This window comes from Diceros bicornis, chromosome 11 (assembly GCF_020826845.1).
Source record: "Diceros bicornis minor isolate mBicDic1 chromosome 11, mDicBic1.mat.cur, whole genome shotgun sequence".
NCBI classification, from domain to species: Eukaryota; Metazoa; Chordata; class Mammalia; order Perissodactyla; family Rhinocerotidae; genus Diceros; species Diceros bicornis.
Window position 1 is genome coordinate 56,449,451 of NC_080750.1, and position 19,329 is coordinate 56,468,779.

The 19,329-nt window shown below is 35.6% G+C and overlaps 1 protein-coding gene across 6 annotated transcripts in view; it reads left to right on the top strand.

Moving 5' to 3' along the window:
• CLCN3 (chloride voltage-gated channel 3) overlaps positions 1-19,329 on the top strand; it is a 91,866-nt gene that overhangs the window by 47,785 nt on the left and 24,752 nt on the right. For all 6 annotated transcript variants that reach the window (XM_058550343.1, XM_058550347.1, XM_058550344.1 and 3 more), the window contains 3 exons: positions 4,555-4,712; positions 16,080-16,179; positions 17,577-17,764. In XM_058550343.1, coding sequence (XP_058406326.1) covers positions 4,555-4,712; positions 16,080-16,179; positions 17,577-17,764 — 446 coding nt within the window. The remainder of the gene's footprint in view (positions 1-4,554; positions 4,713-16,079; positions 16,180-17,576; positions 17,765-19,329) is intronic.

The following is a 19,329-nucleotide window of genomic DNA, read 5'->3' on the forward strand; positions in this document are numbered from 1 at the left end:
GGACCCAAACTTCTTTTAGAAATAATTTAGAAGGGAAATAGTGAATCTCTGTTTCTGTGGACTCCCCAAAAACCAAGACGGCCAATCGGTATTTCCCCCATACAGTCATATGTCACTTAATGATGGGGATATGTTCTAGGGAAATGTGTCATTAGGCAATTTCATTGTTGTGTGAACATCATAAATGTACTTACACACACCTAGATGGTATAGCCCACTGCACACCTAGGCTGTATGGTATAGCCTGTTGCTTTTAGGCTACAAACCTGTACAGCATGTTACTGTGCTGAATACTGTAGGCAACTGCAACACAATGGTAAGTATTTGTGTATCTAAACATGTCTAAACATAGAAAAGATACAGTAAAAATATGTATAAAAGATAAAAAATAGTACACCTGTATAGGGCATTTACCGTGAAATAGAGCTTGCAGGACTGGAAGTTGCTCTGGGCAAGTCAGTAGTGAGTGAATGTGAAGGCCTGGGACATTACTGTACACCACTGTATACTTTATAAACACCGTACACTTGGGCTACACTAAATTTATAAAAAAAATATTTTTCTTTCTTCAGTAATAAATTAACCTTAGCTTGTTATAACTTTTTTACTTGATAAACTTTTTAATTTTTTTAACTTTTTGACTCTTGTAATAACACTTAGCTTAAAACACACACATTGTACAGGTGTACAAAAATGTTTTCTTTCTTGATATCCTAATTCTATAAGCTTTTTTTCTTTTCTTTTTCTTTTTTTTTTTTTGGTGAGGAAGATTAACCCTGAGCTAACATCTGATGCCAATCTTCCTCTTTTTGCTGAGGAAGGTTGGCCCTGGGCTAACATCTGTGCCCATCTTCCTCTACTGTATATGTGGGACACCTGCCACAGCATGGCTTGATAAGCAGTGAGTAGGTCTGCACCCAGGATCTGAACCTGTGAACCCCAGGCTGCCAAAGTGGAGTGTGCGAACTTAAACATTACGCCACCGGGCCAGCCCCTAGCTTTTTTCTATTTTTAAAACTTTTTATTTTTTTTTTAACTCTTTAAACTTTTTTGTTAAAAACTAAGACACAAACACCCATATTAGCCTAGGCCTACACAGGGTCAGGATCATCAATATCACTGTATTCTACCTCCTCATTTTGTCACTGGAAGGTCTTCAGGGGTAATAACAGGATGGAGCTGCCATCTCCTAGGATAACAATGCCTTCTTCTGGTATACCTCCTGAAGGACCAACCTGAGACTCTTCTTGAGGAGGTGTCACTCTTCTCAGAAATATGTCCATGGTGGTTTGCTTGGTTTGCTTCTTTTTTTCATCATAGATTTGCTTGTAAGCAGATAATGAACCATGAACATTCCTCTCTATTATGTAGTGTACATAATTGTATGTGCTATACTTTTACACAACTGGCCAGTGCAGTAGTCTTGTTTATACAGCGTCACCACAAACATGTGAATAATGCATTGCACTACAACATCATGATGGTTACGATGTCAGTAGATGATAGGAATTTTTCAGCTTCATTATAATCTTATGGGACCACCATCATATATGCAGTCTGTTGTTGACCAAAATGTTTTTATGTGGCACATGACTGTACTCTACTTTTTTCAAACACCATTGCTGTGTCAGGTAAGAGCAGATAGCCCTGAGGGGACAGATTGACCCTCAAACAGTCTGTTGGGGACACAGACTGTTCTGGGCAGTTCCCACCCTAACGTGCAGTGGCAGCTTCAGAAATTCCAAGGGACACAACATAATAGCCCCCAAACACAAAACATTTGTCCACAGGGTCCTCTGGTTTAAAACGTTTGAATCTTTTATTTCTATTTTCAGATATTTGAATTACTGCATAGTTTTGTAAATTAGATGTCAGAGTAGTTTCCACGGAGTAATTATTTGAAAATCACCGAAGGCAAGACACATGGCTGATGTGTTTATTGTGGTGCTGTACCTTTTGCTACCTCATAAAAATGAGAACAGTAGTCTCTGCTTTTCTACTTAGTTCATAAGTCTATTGGAGGATAAGCTTCGTTTGCTTATCATCTTCATGGTGCAGACAGCTTGGAAATTCTTATCATGGGGCTGGTGACCAATTGTATGGATGCATGTTAAGTGGTATAGAAATTTTGCTTTTTATTTTTTCATAGAAGAGTAATAATTAAGATCAGTAGTCTGTCTCTTCAGCTCTACCCAGATAAGGGTAACATGGGGGAAAACGTTTGAAGTTTGCAAAACATATCATAGTAGACTTTTAAAAAAACATTTTCTTTTAATTTCACACTTACAGATGTTGAAAAATAGTGCAAAGAATCCCATGTACCCTTCACCCAGATTCCTGAAATGTTAACATTTTACCACATTTGTTCATTCTGTCTCTTGTTCTTTCTCTTGCTGTTATATATGCTTTTCACTGTGTAACATGTAATAAATACTAATATATATATAGTGCATGTATACACCACATAATTTTTTTCTGAACCATGTAAGTTGTAGACATAATGCCCTTTTACCTGTAAACACTTCAGGGTATATTTTCTTATGAAAGGACATTCCCTTATATATAGACACAATACAATTTTCCAAATCAGAAAATTGACATTGATACAGTACTATTATTATTAGAAAAGGCAACTGGAGAATAAATATAATGAGAACATTTATAATATCTTCACAAATTTGAGAATCTCTGACTCTGTCTTCCGTATGATAATATTAAAGCGGGTAATTTAAAAAATGTTTTCGGAGGGAAGCATCAAAAGCCTCTATGGCCTTCTGGTATGTTGACGTCACCTCTGTAGTAGTCTGGCCAAAAATGCGTTAACTGCATCTTATAAGGAAAAAAAACATAAACCCAGACTGAGGGAAATTCTACACAATAAATGGCTTGCATTCTTTAAAAATGTCAAAGTCATGAAAGACAAAAAATGACTTAAGAAAATTTGTAGCCTTTCAGTTAGCTGTTACAAAGTGAATTTACAAAGGAATTTTATAGATTTCCTTTTACAGAGTGGAAATTACTGAATAAAATCAGGATAGATGGAAGAAGAAAGAGCTAGTACACTTAAAGCTTTAAGTATAAGGGGTAGAGTATGTGTTTCATGTAAGTGAACATGGGCCATTGCAGGGAATGGGCCTTTACACCCGTGACCAAGAAAGATAAATCATTTATTCCTGGAGTACTTGTGCCAAAACACTGAAATCAATATACTGCCCTCATTTTAGAAGTTTTACACCTTTCCAAGGCAGACATTCAAATGTGTTAAAGAGGGAGATGAGAGAGAACACTGTTCTATCTGGTAGAAGTAAATAGACATTAAGTTTATTAGTACAATATTCAGTATTTATTGCATTGTTTAAAATATAATGCTTGTTCCTACTGCCTGTTTGAATTATCAAGAAGCAGAGCTTCCAACCTACAGTTTAGTTTATTTGGCTTATATGTTAACAATAAAAAAATTAGTCCTTAGTCGTGGCATGGTGGCTCTTGGTGCATCTTTCCCTTCCATTTAACCCCCCAATTGATTTAAGATTCTCTTGCACTAATGTAGGCAGTGTTTATAGTGACAGATTCTAGCTTTGCCACATGATAGTTTTGTAAAGTGACTTAGTTTCTTCATCTGTAAACAAAACGAATGAGTCAGTTTAAACCATCAGACTGCAAGAGTAGTCTGAGAATTTTGCTTCATTCCTTAAAATTCATAGAATAAAATAAACAGGTTTCTTGTGTTTTATTTTTACAATGTTTGTTTAAACATTAGTATAATACCACTCCTTTTATTCTATATCAATTAGTTTTCCCATTAAAATGACACAGTCCTAAATTATTATTTTGGGCATAAAATCTATATTACTGCTACATAATTTGAAGATGTAATTTGTAATCACTTATGCTAACATCACCTATTTGAAATTATGCACCAGCTTTTCTAAGTTTTTGGGGGCTTTAGAAAAATTTCAAATGCTTCTTTGCTTTATATCTTTATTATAAGGTGTAGCATATGTCATATAGATATTTAAAGATGACTTGTCCAGAGTTGCTTAGCTGTCCAGGAACAGAATCTGGGCCTTTTGGTGGTAGTGTTGCTCTTTTCACTTATGTAATGTTAGATCCATTAGAATTTCTTTATTTTCATAGCCCTCTTCACATCCCTTTTAAAATATAATGTGTGTATTTATTTAGAAAAGTAATTTTCATTGTAATATATATATCAATCTAGAAGGGTGAAGCAGAGAATGAAAGTTCATTCTCTGCTTTTTCTAATAATTCTACTTCCCAGAAGGTAACCATTATTAATATATTCTTTGATATCTATTCATACTGTTTTTTTCTGTATACACATGAACCGTGAACATTCCTCTCCATTATGTACTGTACATAATTTGCCTTATTTCCAAGTTTTGGATAATTTTTCTTGATGCTTTCCTTCCTCCATTGTATTGTAATTATTTCAAATCATACTATTTCTTTATGAATTACTAATGAACTTCTAAGAAGGTTACATAGTTCATTGCTCTCGTAAAACATACTCATTGTTCCTTTTTTGCTTTGTAGGAACTCATTATACAATGACAAATGGAGGCAGCATTAACAGTTCTACACACTTACTGGATCTTTTGGATGAACCAATTCCAGGTGTTGGTACATATGATGATTTCCATACTATTGATTGGGTGCGAGAGAAATGTAAAGATAGAGAAAGGCATAGACGGGTAAGTGTTTTCAGTAATTTTTTAAATGTAGTGCCTAATTGGGTCATTTAGTAATATATTTCTGCCAGTGATCTCAGGCTGCCAAAATATATGTTATACAGTAAGGTACATTTAAGTAAATTTCTACATTTTATAAGTAATATAGGTTTTTTTCCTCTCTCTCTATAATTTTTTTTTTTTAGTTTATTTATACCTCATATCTTTCTGGAAAGGATTTGACATAGCTTAAAATCAAAGAACTATGATAAGACAAAATAGGAAGGAAAAGGAAAACACAGCCCTTGAGTTGGGGGGAAGATCAAGCCAGGTTCAGGATATGGAAGTCAGCATGATTTTTGGTGTTGAGCAGCACAGCAGCTATGGTTACTGTGTTACATATGGTTATTATGTTACATAATTCTTATTATTCAAAAAGACTGTCGCACTGGGGAGATAGTTTCATGGAGTTTTGCTGTTTTCTTTTATCTCCTTTCTCAGTTTTAAATTCTGAGGTATTTCTCAAATTGAGTCCTGTACAATGTATATTGAGTGTTGTAATTAAACTAAGCACTAATCAAAATCACTAATAAAAAAAGAATGGCTTTTACGAAAAAGTACAACTTATGGATCCTTTTGCTGTTGATTGTGACTTACTGGTATAATGTAATCCAAAAATAAATTTTTTTAAAAAGAGAAAAAAATCTTTTAGAAAATAAAATTCCAAATTCCAAAAGGCCCTTGATGACTTTGAGGTCTGAAATTTACTTGTAAATGAAAATAACTGCTTGTACAAATTAGTTATAACCTTTCATATTAATGTATACGTGTATATTAAACCTGAAGTTGGAATTAGATTATATTGTTTATGAAAAATACAGCTTCTGAGATTCATCGGTCAATAGTTACCTTTTCAGGAAACATACATAGGGTATAACTGAAAATAAGACACAGTACATGAAATTAGTGTTCTAATCAGTGATTCTCAAACTTTTTTGTCTCAGATCCCCTTTAAACTCTAAATAATTATTGAGGGTGCCTAAGGAGCTTTAATTTATGTGGTTATATTAATTGATATTTACCATATTAGATACTAAAACTGAGAAATTAAAATATTAATTCACTTAAAAGTAACAACAAACCCATTACATGTTAACATAAAAACATACTTTTATGAAAAATAAGCATATTTTCCAACATGAAAAATATTTAAGGGGTGATATTGTGTTACATTTTTATAAATTTCATTATTGTCTGGTTTAATAAAAGATGATTGGATTCTTATATCTGCTTCTGCATTCCGTCTGTTGTGACATGTTGTCTTGATTGAAGTACATGAGGAAAATCCAACCTCATACAGATATATAGTTGGAAAAGCTAGGAGTATTTTAATAACCTTTTTAGATCATTGTGGATATTATTCTTGGATACTACACCAGAGTGGCAAGTGCTAGTTTCTTAAAGGTTAGTTGCAATGTGTAATCTAAAACCGTATCAATGAACTTTTGTCCTCTGTTACATTAAAATCCATTGGTTCACCTTGAACTTTGAGTGGATGATTTTGTAACATCGTACAGTGATCATTTGGAAAATATTGATTCACTAATTTATGCAGTTCTTTCAAGTGTTGACAGTTTTCATTGTACAATATCAAAAAAATCACATCTGTTAATATCAGCTGATTTCTTCAGAAAAATCTTCAAGTTATTGGGAATCTGTCATCATTACAGTGATGGATACAAGTTTTCCAAAATTCTAATTTTTACTTGAAAGCTCAAATTCTATTATTGGAAACAAATACACATTTATTTGACTTGAAATGACAGGCTTACTTGGTTCATTTTTGAGAAAATACCTGTCAAATTCCCTAGTCTGAAAAACCATAGTTTAGTGTCTTTCTTCCATTTAAAATGGTGTTCCATTAAGTGTCTAGTTTATTTTGCATCTCAAATAAATCTCACAAATGCTTTTCCTTGAGACATAATCTTATACTTCACTATGCATGAGAAATGCTTTATATATACTTACATCATCACAGATAATATTAAAAAGATTCAATGGTCAAGGCATAATAGTTTTTACTCCTTCATCAATGACATTCTTAAGTGAAACGCATTTGCTTATTTTTTTTTACTGAGATACGTGGCAGTGAAGAATGTAATGACTACCAGTACATTTGGATGTCACTGCCTTGATTCGTGCTGAGGAGCCAGCGGTTTTGCTGTTGCTTTTGCATTCAGTGAAAATATCAACACAGTGAAAAAGACACATCATGTTTTCGTATTATTATGAAAATAGTTTGACCTTGAAGACCCCTTGAGAAGGTCTCAGGGACCCTCAGGGTGTCTCTGGGCCACACTGTGAGAACCACTATTTTAATCCAGTGTGCCTAAATCAGACACACTATAAATCCTGTATCTTGTATGATTGTTAGGTAAATATATTGTACTTAGAAGCATATACATTTACAGAGTCATTATCATATTCAGGTTAGAGTTTAAATGTGTTTTTAAGTGACAGAGTGTTATAGTATCCATAAGACATCATGTTCATAAAATTTTAGAGAAAATTGAAAGTAAAAGAAACCAGAACACACCCCTTTTTTGTCTGGTTTTGAAAGTAGTCCACAGCTCTTGAAAACATTTCAAATAATATAACAATATATGAAGTAGTCAGTAAGTGTCCTGGCTAATCATATCAATCATCTCTTTCTAGATAAGTCAAATATCATTTTCAGCACTTTGATCTGTGCTTATATAAACAAAAAGATTTTTAAAGCTGGGAAATTCTACACGTAGATGTTCTTACTGTTGTTCTTAAAGCATTAAATTAAAAAGTAACTTTCTAGGTTAGTGCATATACCTACGTAATTCTTTTTTTCCCCTAAGCTTTTTATTATACTTGTAGCCCTCCTACCCCAGATTATTTTGAAGCAAATCAACACTATATCATTTCAGATATTACTATTTCAGTATTTTGCAAAATGCTGGTAATATTAAATTGTCTTTCCTTTTTTATTTATTAGCTTGACTATTTCTATAAAGAAACCTTCCCCATACCAATTATTTGGATTTCCTAAAGTTCAGATAGTGCAGGAAAGGGAGAAAGTTTGAAGTCATATGGTTCCCTAGCATCCTCAAAGTTGACTTCAAGCTTTTTGTTTGCTTGTTTGGTTTTTGTTTCTGTATCTTCATGCACTCGTGGATTTAAACATATTCGATGTGTTTTAATCATCACAATTATTATCCTTATTGATGCTCATGTTATTCCATTTTTGACTAGTGGGAGCTTATTTAGATTGGTACCTGTGTCCTTTGATGCGTCCGTAGTAGACTTTGAGGTATTCTTGGAAAATATGATCCTAACTCATCTTACACATTTCCTGCACCAAACCTGGAGTCAGCCATTTCTCCAAAGAGCTCTGCTTCCTTTGAAGGAAAATGGTATATAGGCAGTCTGGGCACTAGAGGTACTTATTGCTTCTGGGTTAGCCAGTTTCTAGCCTCTTAAGTTAATATGAACCTTCTAATTTAAATTTAATACTATAGGGCTTTTATTTAACCTCCAGTTCTTAAATCTGTATCTCTTTTTGAGTCGTGCTAAAAATCTCAACATTACATACATAATCATTTGATTTACCTCACAATACAGACACAGCAGTTTGAGAATAATATTACCAACACTATCACTAGCAGTATGCTTACTGAAAAGTTTTAGTGTTTTCTTTTTTGACAGTACTTTTTGTCCTTTGTGTTTATCCTACGAGGGTCATACATGCAGATTACTCTGTTTTGAAGTGCCTGTCCTTTCTAACCTATTGTCTTCTTCCTCTTTATAAGTAATGATTTACATTTTTAATTTTATGTAAATATGTTTTATTTTTTATTTTTAAAAATAGAAGCATGTATATTTATATACTTATCTTTTTAAAAATAGAAGCATGTATATTTATGTACTTATCTTTTTAAAAATACAAGCATGTATATTTATATACTTATCTTTTTAAAAATATAAGCATGTATATTTATTTTTTAAAATACAAGCATGTATATTTATATACTTATCTTTCTTAAACAGTAGCATACTGTACACACTTTTATCCACCTTGCTTCTTTCCCCTGTATAACGTTGCATCTATCTCATTCCTTTTTAATGGCTGCAGAGTTTTTCATTGCATAGATGTAAGTGCAATTTATTTAACAAATACTATATTGATGAACATTTAGATGATTTCCAAATTTTTACTAAATATTATCATATTTTATTAAACATTAGTTGTTATTATTGAGAAAAAGTAACATGGGGTTTAATTATTATTTTTGAAAGAAATGACCTGCATTCAATCCTAAAGAATGGTTTTTATCTGTGATTGGTTACCTATAGAAGGAGTAAAATTGCCTCATTCAACTTAGAACATACTGAATCTTTTTTTTTTAATTGATATTTTAATGGTTTCTAACATTGTGAAATTTTGGGTTGTACATTTTTGTTTGTCCATCACCCCATATATGACTCCTTTCACCCCTTGTGCCCACCCCCCACCCCCACTTCCCGGGTAACCACAGTCCAGTTTTCTCTGTCCATGTGTTGGTTTATATTCCACATATGAGTGAGATCATACAGTGTTTGTCTTTCTCTTTCTGGCTTATTTCACTTAACATAATACGCTCCAGGCCCATCCATGTTGTTGCAAATGGGACGATTTTGTCTTTTTTTATGGCTGAGTAGTATTCCATTGTATATATATACCACATTTTCTTAATCCAATCGTCAGTCGAGGGACACTTAGGTTGCTTCCACTTCTTGGCTATGGTGAATAATGCTGCAATGAACATAGGGGTGCATAAGCCTCTTTGGATTGTTGATTTCAGGTGCGTTGGATAGATTCCCAGTAGTGGGATGGCTGGGTCATAGGGCATCTCTATTTTTAATTCTTTGAGGAATCTCCATACCGTTTTCCATAGAGGCTGCACCAATTTGCATTCCCACCAGCTGTGTATGAGGGTTCCTGTTTCTCCACATCCTCTCCAACATTTGTTGTTTTTTGTCTTGGTGATTATAGCCATTCTAACAGGCGTGAGGTGGTATCTTAGTGTTGTTTTGATTTGCATTTCCCTGATGATTAGTGATGTTGAGCATCTTTTCATGTGCCTATTGGCCATCTGTATATCTTCCTTGGAGAAGTGTCTGTTCATTTCCTCTGCCCATTTTTTGATCGGGTTGTTTGTTTTTTTGTTGTTCAATTGTGTGAGTTCTTTATATATTATGGAGATCAACCCCTTGTCAGATGTATGTTTTGCAAATATTCTCTCCCAGCTGGTTGGTTGTTTGTTCATCTTGATTCTGATTTCATTTGTCTTATAAAAGCTCTTTAGTCTGATAAAGTCCCACTTGTTTATTTTTTCTTTAGTTTCCCTAGTCTGGGTAGGCATGTCATCCGAAAAGATTCCTTTAAACCCAATGTCAAATAGTGTGTTGCCTATATTTTCTTCTATGAGTTTTATAGTTTCAGGTCTCACCTTCAGGTCTTTGATCCATTTTGAGTTAATTTTTGTGAAAGGCGATAGCACATGGTCCACTTTCATTCTTTTGCATGTGGATGTCCAGTTTTCCCAACACCATTTATTGAAGAGACTTTCCTTTCTCCATTGCATGTCCTTAGCACCTTTGTCGAAAATTAGCTGTCCGTATATGTGTGGTTTTATTTCTGGGCTTTCAATTCTGTTCCATTGATCTGTGTGTCTGTTTTTGTACCAGTACCATGCTGTTTTGATTACTATTGCTTTGTAGTATGTTTTGAAGTCAGGAATTGTGATGCCTCCTGCTTTGTTCTTTTTCTTTAGGATTTCTTTAGCTATTCGGGGTCTTTTGTTGCCCCATATAAATTTTAGTATTCTTTTTTCTATTTCTGTGAAGAATGTCATTGGGATTCTGATTGGGATTGCATTGAATCTGTAGATTGCTTTAGGTAATATAGACATTTTAACTATGTTTATTCTTCCAATCCACGTGCATGGGATATCTTTCCATTTCTTTATGTCATCGTAGATTTCCCTCAATAATGTCTTGTAGTTCTCATTGTATAGGTCCTTCACCTCCTTGGTAAGATTTATTCCTAGGTATTTTATTCTTTTTGATGCAATTGTAAATGGTATTATCTTTTTGAGCTCTCTTTCTGTTAGTTCATTATTAGCATATAGAAATGCAACTGATTTTTGTAGATTGATTTTGTACCCTGCAACTTTGCTGTAGTTGTTGATTGTTTCTAACAGTTTTCCAACAGATTCTTTAGGGTTTTCTATATATACAATCATGTCATCTGCAAATAGTGAGAGTTTCACTTCTTCGTTACCTATTTGGATTCCTTTTATTCCTTTTTCTTGCCTAATTGCTCTGGCCAAAACCTCCAGTACTATGTTGAACAGGAGTGGTGAGAGTGGGCAGCCCTGCCTCGTTCCTGTTCTCAGAGGAATGGCTTTCAGTCTTTCCCCGTTGAGTATGATGTTAGCTGTGGGTTTGTCATATATGGCCTTTATTATGTTGAGGTACTTTCCTTCTATTCCCATTTTATTGAGAGTTTTTATCATAAATGGATGTTGTATCTTGTCAAATGCCTTCTCTGCGTCTATTGAGATGATCATGTGGTTTTTATTCTTTGTTTTGTTGATGTGATGTATCACGTTGATTGATTTGCGGATGTTGAACCATCCCTGCGTCTCTGGTATAAATCCCACTTGATCATGGTGTATGATCTTTTTAATATATTGTTGTATTCGGTTTGCCAATATTTTGTTGAGGATTTTTGCATCAATGTTCATCAGCGATATTGGCCTGTAATTTTCTTTCTTTGTATTGTCTTTGTCTGGTTTCGGTATCAGGGTGATGTTGGCCTCATAGAATGATTCAGGAAGTGTTCCATCTTCCTCTATTTTTTGGAATAGTTTGAGGAGGATGGGTATTAAATCTTCTTTGAATGTTTGGTAAAATTCACTGGAGAAGCCATCTGGTCCTGGACTTTTATTTTTTGGGAGGTTTTTGATTACTATTTCAATCTCTTTACTTGTGATTGGTCTATTCAGAGTCTCCATTTCTTCTTGGTTCAATTTTGGGAGGTTGTATAAGTCTAAGAATTTATCCATTTCTTCTAGATTGTCCAATTTGTTGGCATATAATTTCTCATAGTATTCTCTTATAATCCTCTGTATTTCCATGGTATCCGTTGTAATTTCTCCTCTTTCATTTCTAATTTTATTTACTTGAACCTTTTCTCTTTTTTTCTTAGTTAGCCTGGCTAAGGGTTTGTCTATTTTGTTTATCTTCTCGAAGAACCAACTCTTTGTTTCATTAATCCTTTCTACTGTTTTTTTGGTCTCAATATCATTTATTTCTGCTCTGATTTTTATTATTTCTCTCCTTCTGCTGGCTTTGGGCTTTGTTTGTTCTTCTTTTTCTAGTTCTGTTAGGTGTAATTTAAGGTTGCCTATTAGGGCTTTTTCTTGTTTGTTAAGGTGGGCTTGTATCGCTATGAGTTTCCCTCTCAGGACCGCTTTTGCTGCGTCCCATATGGTTTGATATGGCATGTTATCATTTTCGTTTGTTTCCAGATAGTTTTTGATTTCTCCTTTAATTTCATCAAGGATCCATTGGTTGTTCAGTAGCATGTTGTTTAATCTCCACATTTTTGTCACTTTCCCAGTTTTTTTTTCCTGGTTCATTTCCAGTTTCATAGCCTTATGGTCTGAAAAGATGCTTGTTATGATTTCAATCTTCTTAAATTTATTGAGGCTTGCTTTGTTTCCCAACATATGGTCTATCCTAGAGAATGTTCCATGCGCGCTTGAGAAGAATGTGTAGTCAGCTGTTTTTGGGTGGAGTGCTCTGTATATGTCTACTAGGTCCATCTCGTCCAGTTTTTCATTTAAGTCTAATATTTCTTTATTAACTTTTTGTCTGGATGATCTATCCATTGCTGTAAGTGGGGTGTTAAGATCCCCTACTATTATTGTGTTGTTGTTGATTTCTCCTTTTAGGTTTGTTAATAGTTGTTTTATGTACATTGGTGCTCCTATGTTGGGTGCATATATATTTATAAGTGATATGTCTTCTTGATGGAGTGTCCCTTTTATCATTATATATTTCCCTTCTTTGTCTTTCTTAACCTGTTTTATCTTGAAGTCTACTTTGTCTGATATGAGTATGGCAACACCTGCTTTCTTTTGTTTGCCATTAGCTTGGAGTATTGTCTTCCATCCTTTCACTCTGAGCCTGTGCTTGTCTTTAGTGCTAAGATGTGTTTCCTGAAGGCAGCATATTGTTGGGTCTTGCTTTTTAATCCATCCTGCCACTCTGTATCTTTTGATTGGAGAGTTCAATCCATTTACATTTAGGGTAATTATTGAAATATGAGGGTTGAATGTTGCTGTTTTGTCACTTATTTTCTGGTTCTTTTGCATTTCCTTTGTTTCTTGTCCCATTTGTTTTGGACTGCCAATTCAGTTTGGTTGTTCTGTCTTATGATTCTCCTAGTTTTCTCTTTGTTTATCATATGTGGTTTTAATTTGATTATTTGTTTAGTGGTTACCTTGAGGTTTGGGCGAAAAATCTTCTGTATGAGATAGTCCATTATCTGATAGCCTCCTATTTCCTTATACTGAGTCAATTCAGTCACTTTCCTCTTCCCCTTCTAAGTTGCTCTTCTTATACCTTATTCTATCTTGTGTTGTGGCTGTGTGTTTACAGTGATGAGGTTAAATTTATTTTTGGTGAGTTTCTTCCTTTGATCTTTGAGTTTAGTATTTAAGTGGTTGCTAACCTATTCCGGTAAAGATCTACTATTTCTCTGATTTTGTCTACCTACTTTTCTCCTTACTCCAAGCTTTGTGTTCCCTTTCTCTTCTTGTTTTCAGGCCTGAGGGCCTTCTTGAGTATTTCTTGTAGTGGCGGTCTCGTGGCCATGAACTCCCTTAGCTTTTGTTTATCTGGGAGAGTTACTATTTCTCCATCATATTTGAAGGATATTTTTGCTGGATAGAGTATTCTTGGCTGAAAGTTTTTGTCTTTTAGTATTTTGAATATATCATTCCAGTCTCTTCTAGCCTGAAAAGTTTCTGTTGAGAAATCCGCTGAGAGCCTGATGGGAGTTCCTTTGTACGTTATTTTTTGTTTTTGTCTAGCTGCCCTTAATATTGTTTCTTTGTCGTTGACCCTGGCTAGTCTTACCACTAGGTGTCGTGGTGAAGGCCTTTGTCTGTTAATATATATAGGCGTCCTGTTGGCTTTGCTTACTGGTATTTCCTGCTCCTTCCCCAGATTTGGGAAATTTTCAGCTATTATTTCCTTGAATAGGCTCTCTGTTCCTCTTTCCCTCTCCTCTCCCTCAGGAATACCTATAATTCTTATGTTACATTTTCTGATAGAGTCCGATATTTCTCGGAGTCTTTCTTCATTTCTTTTTAGTCTTAGTTCTCTCTCTTCTTCCATCTGGAGTATATCTGTATTCCTATCCTCTAAAGTACTAATTCTTTCCTCCATATTGTCAGCTCTGTTCTTTAAAGATTCCAGATTCTCCTTTATCTCCTCCATTGTGTTCTTCATCTCCATCAGCCCTGATAGGTTTTTCTTTATGATTTCAATCTCTTTTGTGAAGAAACTCCTAATCTCATTTAATTGTTTGTCTGTGTTGTCTCGTATTTCGTTGAGTGTTTTTATGATAGCTATTTTGAAATCTCTGTCATTTAGTTTATGGATTTCTGTGTCTTCGGGGTTGATTTCTGGGTGCTTGTCATTTTGTTTCTGGTCTGGTGATTTCATATATTTTTGCATTGTGGTTCCTGTGTTGGTTTTGATTTTCCTCATCCTGGAAGTCTCTGGTTGCAATTTCCACCTGCCGCCACTGTGTGGTGGTAAAGGGCTGTGTAGTCTAAGCCCCCTGCGCTCTGCCCCAGTTTTTCTGCTGCGATCCACAGTTTTGTTTTGTTTTGTTTTGTTTCTTTTCCCCACTGCGATCCATGGGTCCAGTCCAGTTTATTCAGGTCTGCCTCGGACCGCTAGATCTGGTCGAGCTGCAGACTCCGGGTTGCGGGGAGGGGGGAGCTCTCTCTTTTGCCCTCTGGGTCCCTGACGTGGGAGGCTTCTCGTTTGCCCCTCTTTATCCGCTCTCTGGGTTGCTCAGATGTTGATGGTAGCCCTGTGGCTCCTCTGAGCCCTCTGTGCGGGAGTTTCCCACCGGCTGAGAGAGCCCGAAGAGCTACAGTTTCCCGCCGAGGGCCGCCCCTCCCCCCTCTCTGGGAGCCGCGCGGACCGGATCGCTGATCTGATGGGGAGGGAGCGGAGTTCTCCTTACCTCTCCCCACTTCCTCCGGGGGCCCAGCACGTTCCGCTCTCAGATGTGCGGCAGTGTGGATCCCTCCGCTCCAGCTTTTGACTGTCTGGGATTCCGTTGTTGGTCTGTGGCTGTTACTTTTGTTGTATTTTGTGGGGGAAGAATTCACGGGAAAGCTCACTCCGCCATGATGCTGACGTCACTCTCCATACTGAATCTTTTTAATGCGGCCTTGAGGCTTAAAATAGACCAGATGTTTGAAATAGACCAGATCATTGAATTCCAGCTATAGCCCTCCTGTGGGACCGTTGAGCACTGAAGTCCTAGGCTGAGAATATGGCTTTTTAAAGCAGCAATTCTAGTAGAACAGAAAAGGTTAGGGACGGGTTTAGAAGTGCATTCTTACTAAGAGAGGCAAGACTTGCCTTCTTATGTCTTAGTAGAGTGAGATCTGGAAATCAAATATATTAGTATCCTGCTAATCCACCGTATTCAGTAGAGGTCATTTCTGCCTTTCACAGTGGTAAAAGAGAGCCTCTGGACCCTACCAATGGGATTGGAGCTCTCCATACCTGCATTTTTACAGGCCTACAAATTTAGACAGCCCCTTCATTCACATGACTATTCTACACTACATTTCTGGGCACGGTGCTGTTATTCACTGACCTTACCTTTTAGAGAATATTGTAATCCACTTAACTGCTAGGACCAGAGAATGACAGACATTTTAAGCTCTAATGTCTTATTTCTGTTAATATGAAAGATGCATACCAATGAAATTTGATTCAGTTTAAAAAAGTCTGGGTTAGACTTTATGTGGTTTGTGCACCTGTTGCTCTCAAATTCTGAGGTTCTTGTTAAAAATACAGATCTCTGAGTATATGCTTGTCATCTTCTTTACAGGTATAGCAACTGTCTGACATAGTGATTCTGCCCCAACCTCACTTTTCCCAATATTTAGTTTAGAAAGTACTGTCCTGCATATAATAACTGAAAATAGGTGTTAGATTCTAGAATTGTGGCTTCTATTCATGGTTTGAAAAATGAAGCATAAACATTTCTAATTTCAGATCAACAGCAAAAAGAAGGAATCAGCATGGGAAATGACAAAAAGTTTGTATGATGCGTGGTCAGGATGGCTGGTAGTAACACTAACAGGATTGGCATCAGGTAAAGAAAATTTTTAATACAATCCTGTTTTGGTTAACAGAACAATAAACAGTTCTCCCCTCCTTCCTACAATTTTTTTTCAGGTATTGTTGGATTTTTTAAAGCATTTGTTTTGTTTCTTTCCTTCAAAAAAACCTTCTTAAATATAAGACTAGTAGGCAGGAGGAGTCAGTCTATTCTTGGCCCTGTCACTTTAAGTGTCTATACAATTTGGTTGGTCTTTCTAGGCTCAGTTTCTGAATCTGTAAAATATGTGGTTTGGCCCAGATGATCAATAAAGTATCTTTTAATGTTAACATTATAATAAATAGCTAATATTTGTTGAGTGCTTTGTGTGTGTCGTGGACTGTTCTAAAAGTTTTACATGTGTGTAAACCTCATGGCAGTCCTATGCTGTAAGTGCTGTTATTATTACCATTCTACAGATGAGGGGACTGAAGCACAGAAAGGTTAAGTAACTTGACTAAGTTCATGTAGCTGGTAAGTGGCCAAGCAAAGATTTAAATTCAGATAGTTTAGCTCAAGAGCCTCCACTTTTAACTAGCATGCTATAGAGTGCCCACAAAGTCCCTTTGTGTGAGATTTTAAGATATAGCAGTTGAAGAACCGAAAACAAACATTGAGGACTGTTTTAACGACTTTCAGCTTCCACTATGGAAGATTATGTCCAGAAGAACATGAGGAAAAATTAAGATTTGTGTGGAGAATAGAGGGAAATGCTGATATCACTAATTGGCATGCACAAGTATTTTGTGCCTACTGTGTATGTGACCCATTGATATTTTTATATGGTGAGAAAGACCTAGATTTTGACTGTAAATTTGTGTATTTTTGGTATTCTGTCAGCAAAATCATCTTGATATGTTTCATTTTCTGTTATTTAAAAAGAAAACCTGAAAGTCTGTCACAGTAACTCATTAATGCTATGGGTTTCCCTCATTATTTCCAGTGTACATTAAATTTTAATGTGATTGAGACCATTTGTAAATCTATTAGTTAAGTTTCAGATTGAAACATACTAGTAAAAACTCTGACTTCAATAACTAGATTTGTGAACCTCCTGTCAGGTAGCTGTCTCTGGAAGATGTTTCAATATCTTTTAAACACCTCTTTTTAAAACCACAATTAATTTGGGTGATGTAACTAGTTTTGATTTCAAACAAAGAATAACAATTTTATTTTAAAGAATAGCTATGTACGGTTTTAAAAAGTAATATAAACTTATTTTATAACCAAGATTCGAAAATCTTAAATTTATGTAATTAATGTAATATTCCCTGTGTGACCCTTTTTTTATAGTGAGTCCTCAGCTTTTCTTGACCCTTTTAACTTGGTATAGTTCTCAACTCCCCAAAAATGGACTTTCTTTTTTTACCACCTCCAATATGTTTTTACAGGGGCATTGGCTGGATTAATAGACATTGCTGCTGATTGGATGACTGACCTAAAGGAGGGCATTTGCCTTAGTGCATTGTGGTACAACCATGAACAGTGTTGTTGGGGATCCAATGAAACAACATTTGAAGAGAGGGATAAATGTCCACAGTGGAAAACATGGGCAGAATTAATCATAGGTCAAGCAGAGGTAAGTCTTGATTTGTCTTGAGATAAATTAATAGTTGATACAATGAAATGAGTCTCCAATTCATATAATTACAGAATTAATAACATATTAAATGACTGCAACTGCATTAAAGGAAAAAAAAAAGAAATAGGATAGGATGGAAAATATGAGAATACATTGCAGCAAGTAAAATGTAAGTATGTATTGTTTTAAGAAGCTCTTGTATTGGTTAACCACATAGTCACGTACACATCTACTGGGTTATGAAGTGGAATGTGTTCCGTATTGTAGAAAAGAAGTGCAGTAGGATCCGTGTTACCACAAAAAGTTAATATGAAGTCAAGTTACTAAAACTGCCTAATACTCCATTACGATTGTTCGGGAAGTACAAATTATCAAAAAATTTAGTGAAATAAGCCTTCTAACTGGAGATATCTTTAAGAAATCTATAGATCTTTCTTTGTGACATTACAGTATTTAAATGATTATTTTACTGAGGCCGGCCCGTGGCTTAGCGGTTAAGTGCACATGCTCCGCTACTGGCGGCCTGAGTTCGGATCCCGGGCGCGCTTCTCCGGCCATGCTGAGGCCGCGTCCCACATACAGCAACTAGAAGGATGTGCAACTATGACATACAACTATCTACTGGGGCTTTGGGGAAAAAAAAAGGAGGAGGATTGGCAATAGATGTTAGCTCAGAGCTGGTCTTCCTCAGCAAAAAGAGGAGGATTAGGGGCCGGCCCTGTGGCTTAGCGGTTAAGTTCGCGTGCTCCGCTACTGGTGGCCCGGGTTCGGATCCCAGGCGCGCACCCACGCACCACTTCTCCAGCCATGCTGAGGCAGCATTCCACTTACAGCAACTAGAAGGATGTGCAACTGTGACATACAACTATCTACTGGGGCTTTGGGGAAAAAAAGGAGGATTGGCAATAGATGTTAGCTCAGAGCCGGTCTTCCTCAGCAAAAAGAGAAGAATTGGCATGGATGTTAGCTCAGGGCTGATCTTCCTCACACAAAAAAAATAAATAAAATAAATATAAATAAATAAATTAATGATTATTTTACTATTCCTGATGTTCTATAATGAGGACCATTTTAGAAGTTAAAATATTATATAGTACATATAGTGTTACATGATCATATATGGTTATGTTTTTAAAATTTTATTACAGCTGAATTTTGGAGATAAAAAGAATATATTTGCTTGTAAGAGGGGCAGTATGCTGTTTCTCACTTGGTCTTCAGGAGAATTGCAGCAGAATGAAATCTGAGTGGGAATGCACTTTTATCTTCATCAGCTGTTTCCATAAAGCGGTTTGTGGGTAGGCAGAGATTGAAGTATAGCTGAGATTCTTGGCAAGAAGACTTTAGGGATCAGAAAAAAGCTAGGAAAAACATTAAATATATTAAGTCTCCTTGGTGTGTGTATATCAATATGCTTTTGGATTCTAGTTAAATATTTTGTTACTATAAAGATTTTATTATTGTGGAAGTAAACCAGGAGCCTTTTACAAGTTTTACTCAAGTTTCTTATGTGGCAAGCACTTGCATTAGAGGTGCACTGTAACTTAAATTCATGCTATTGA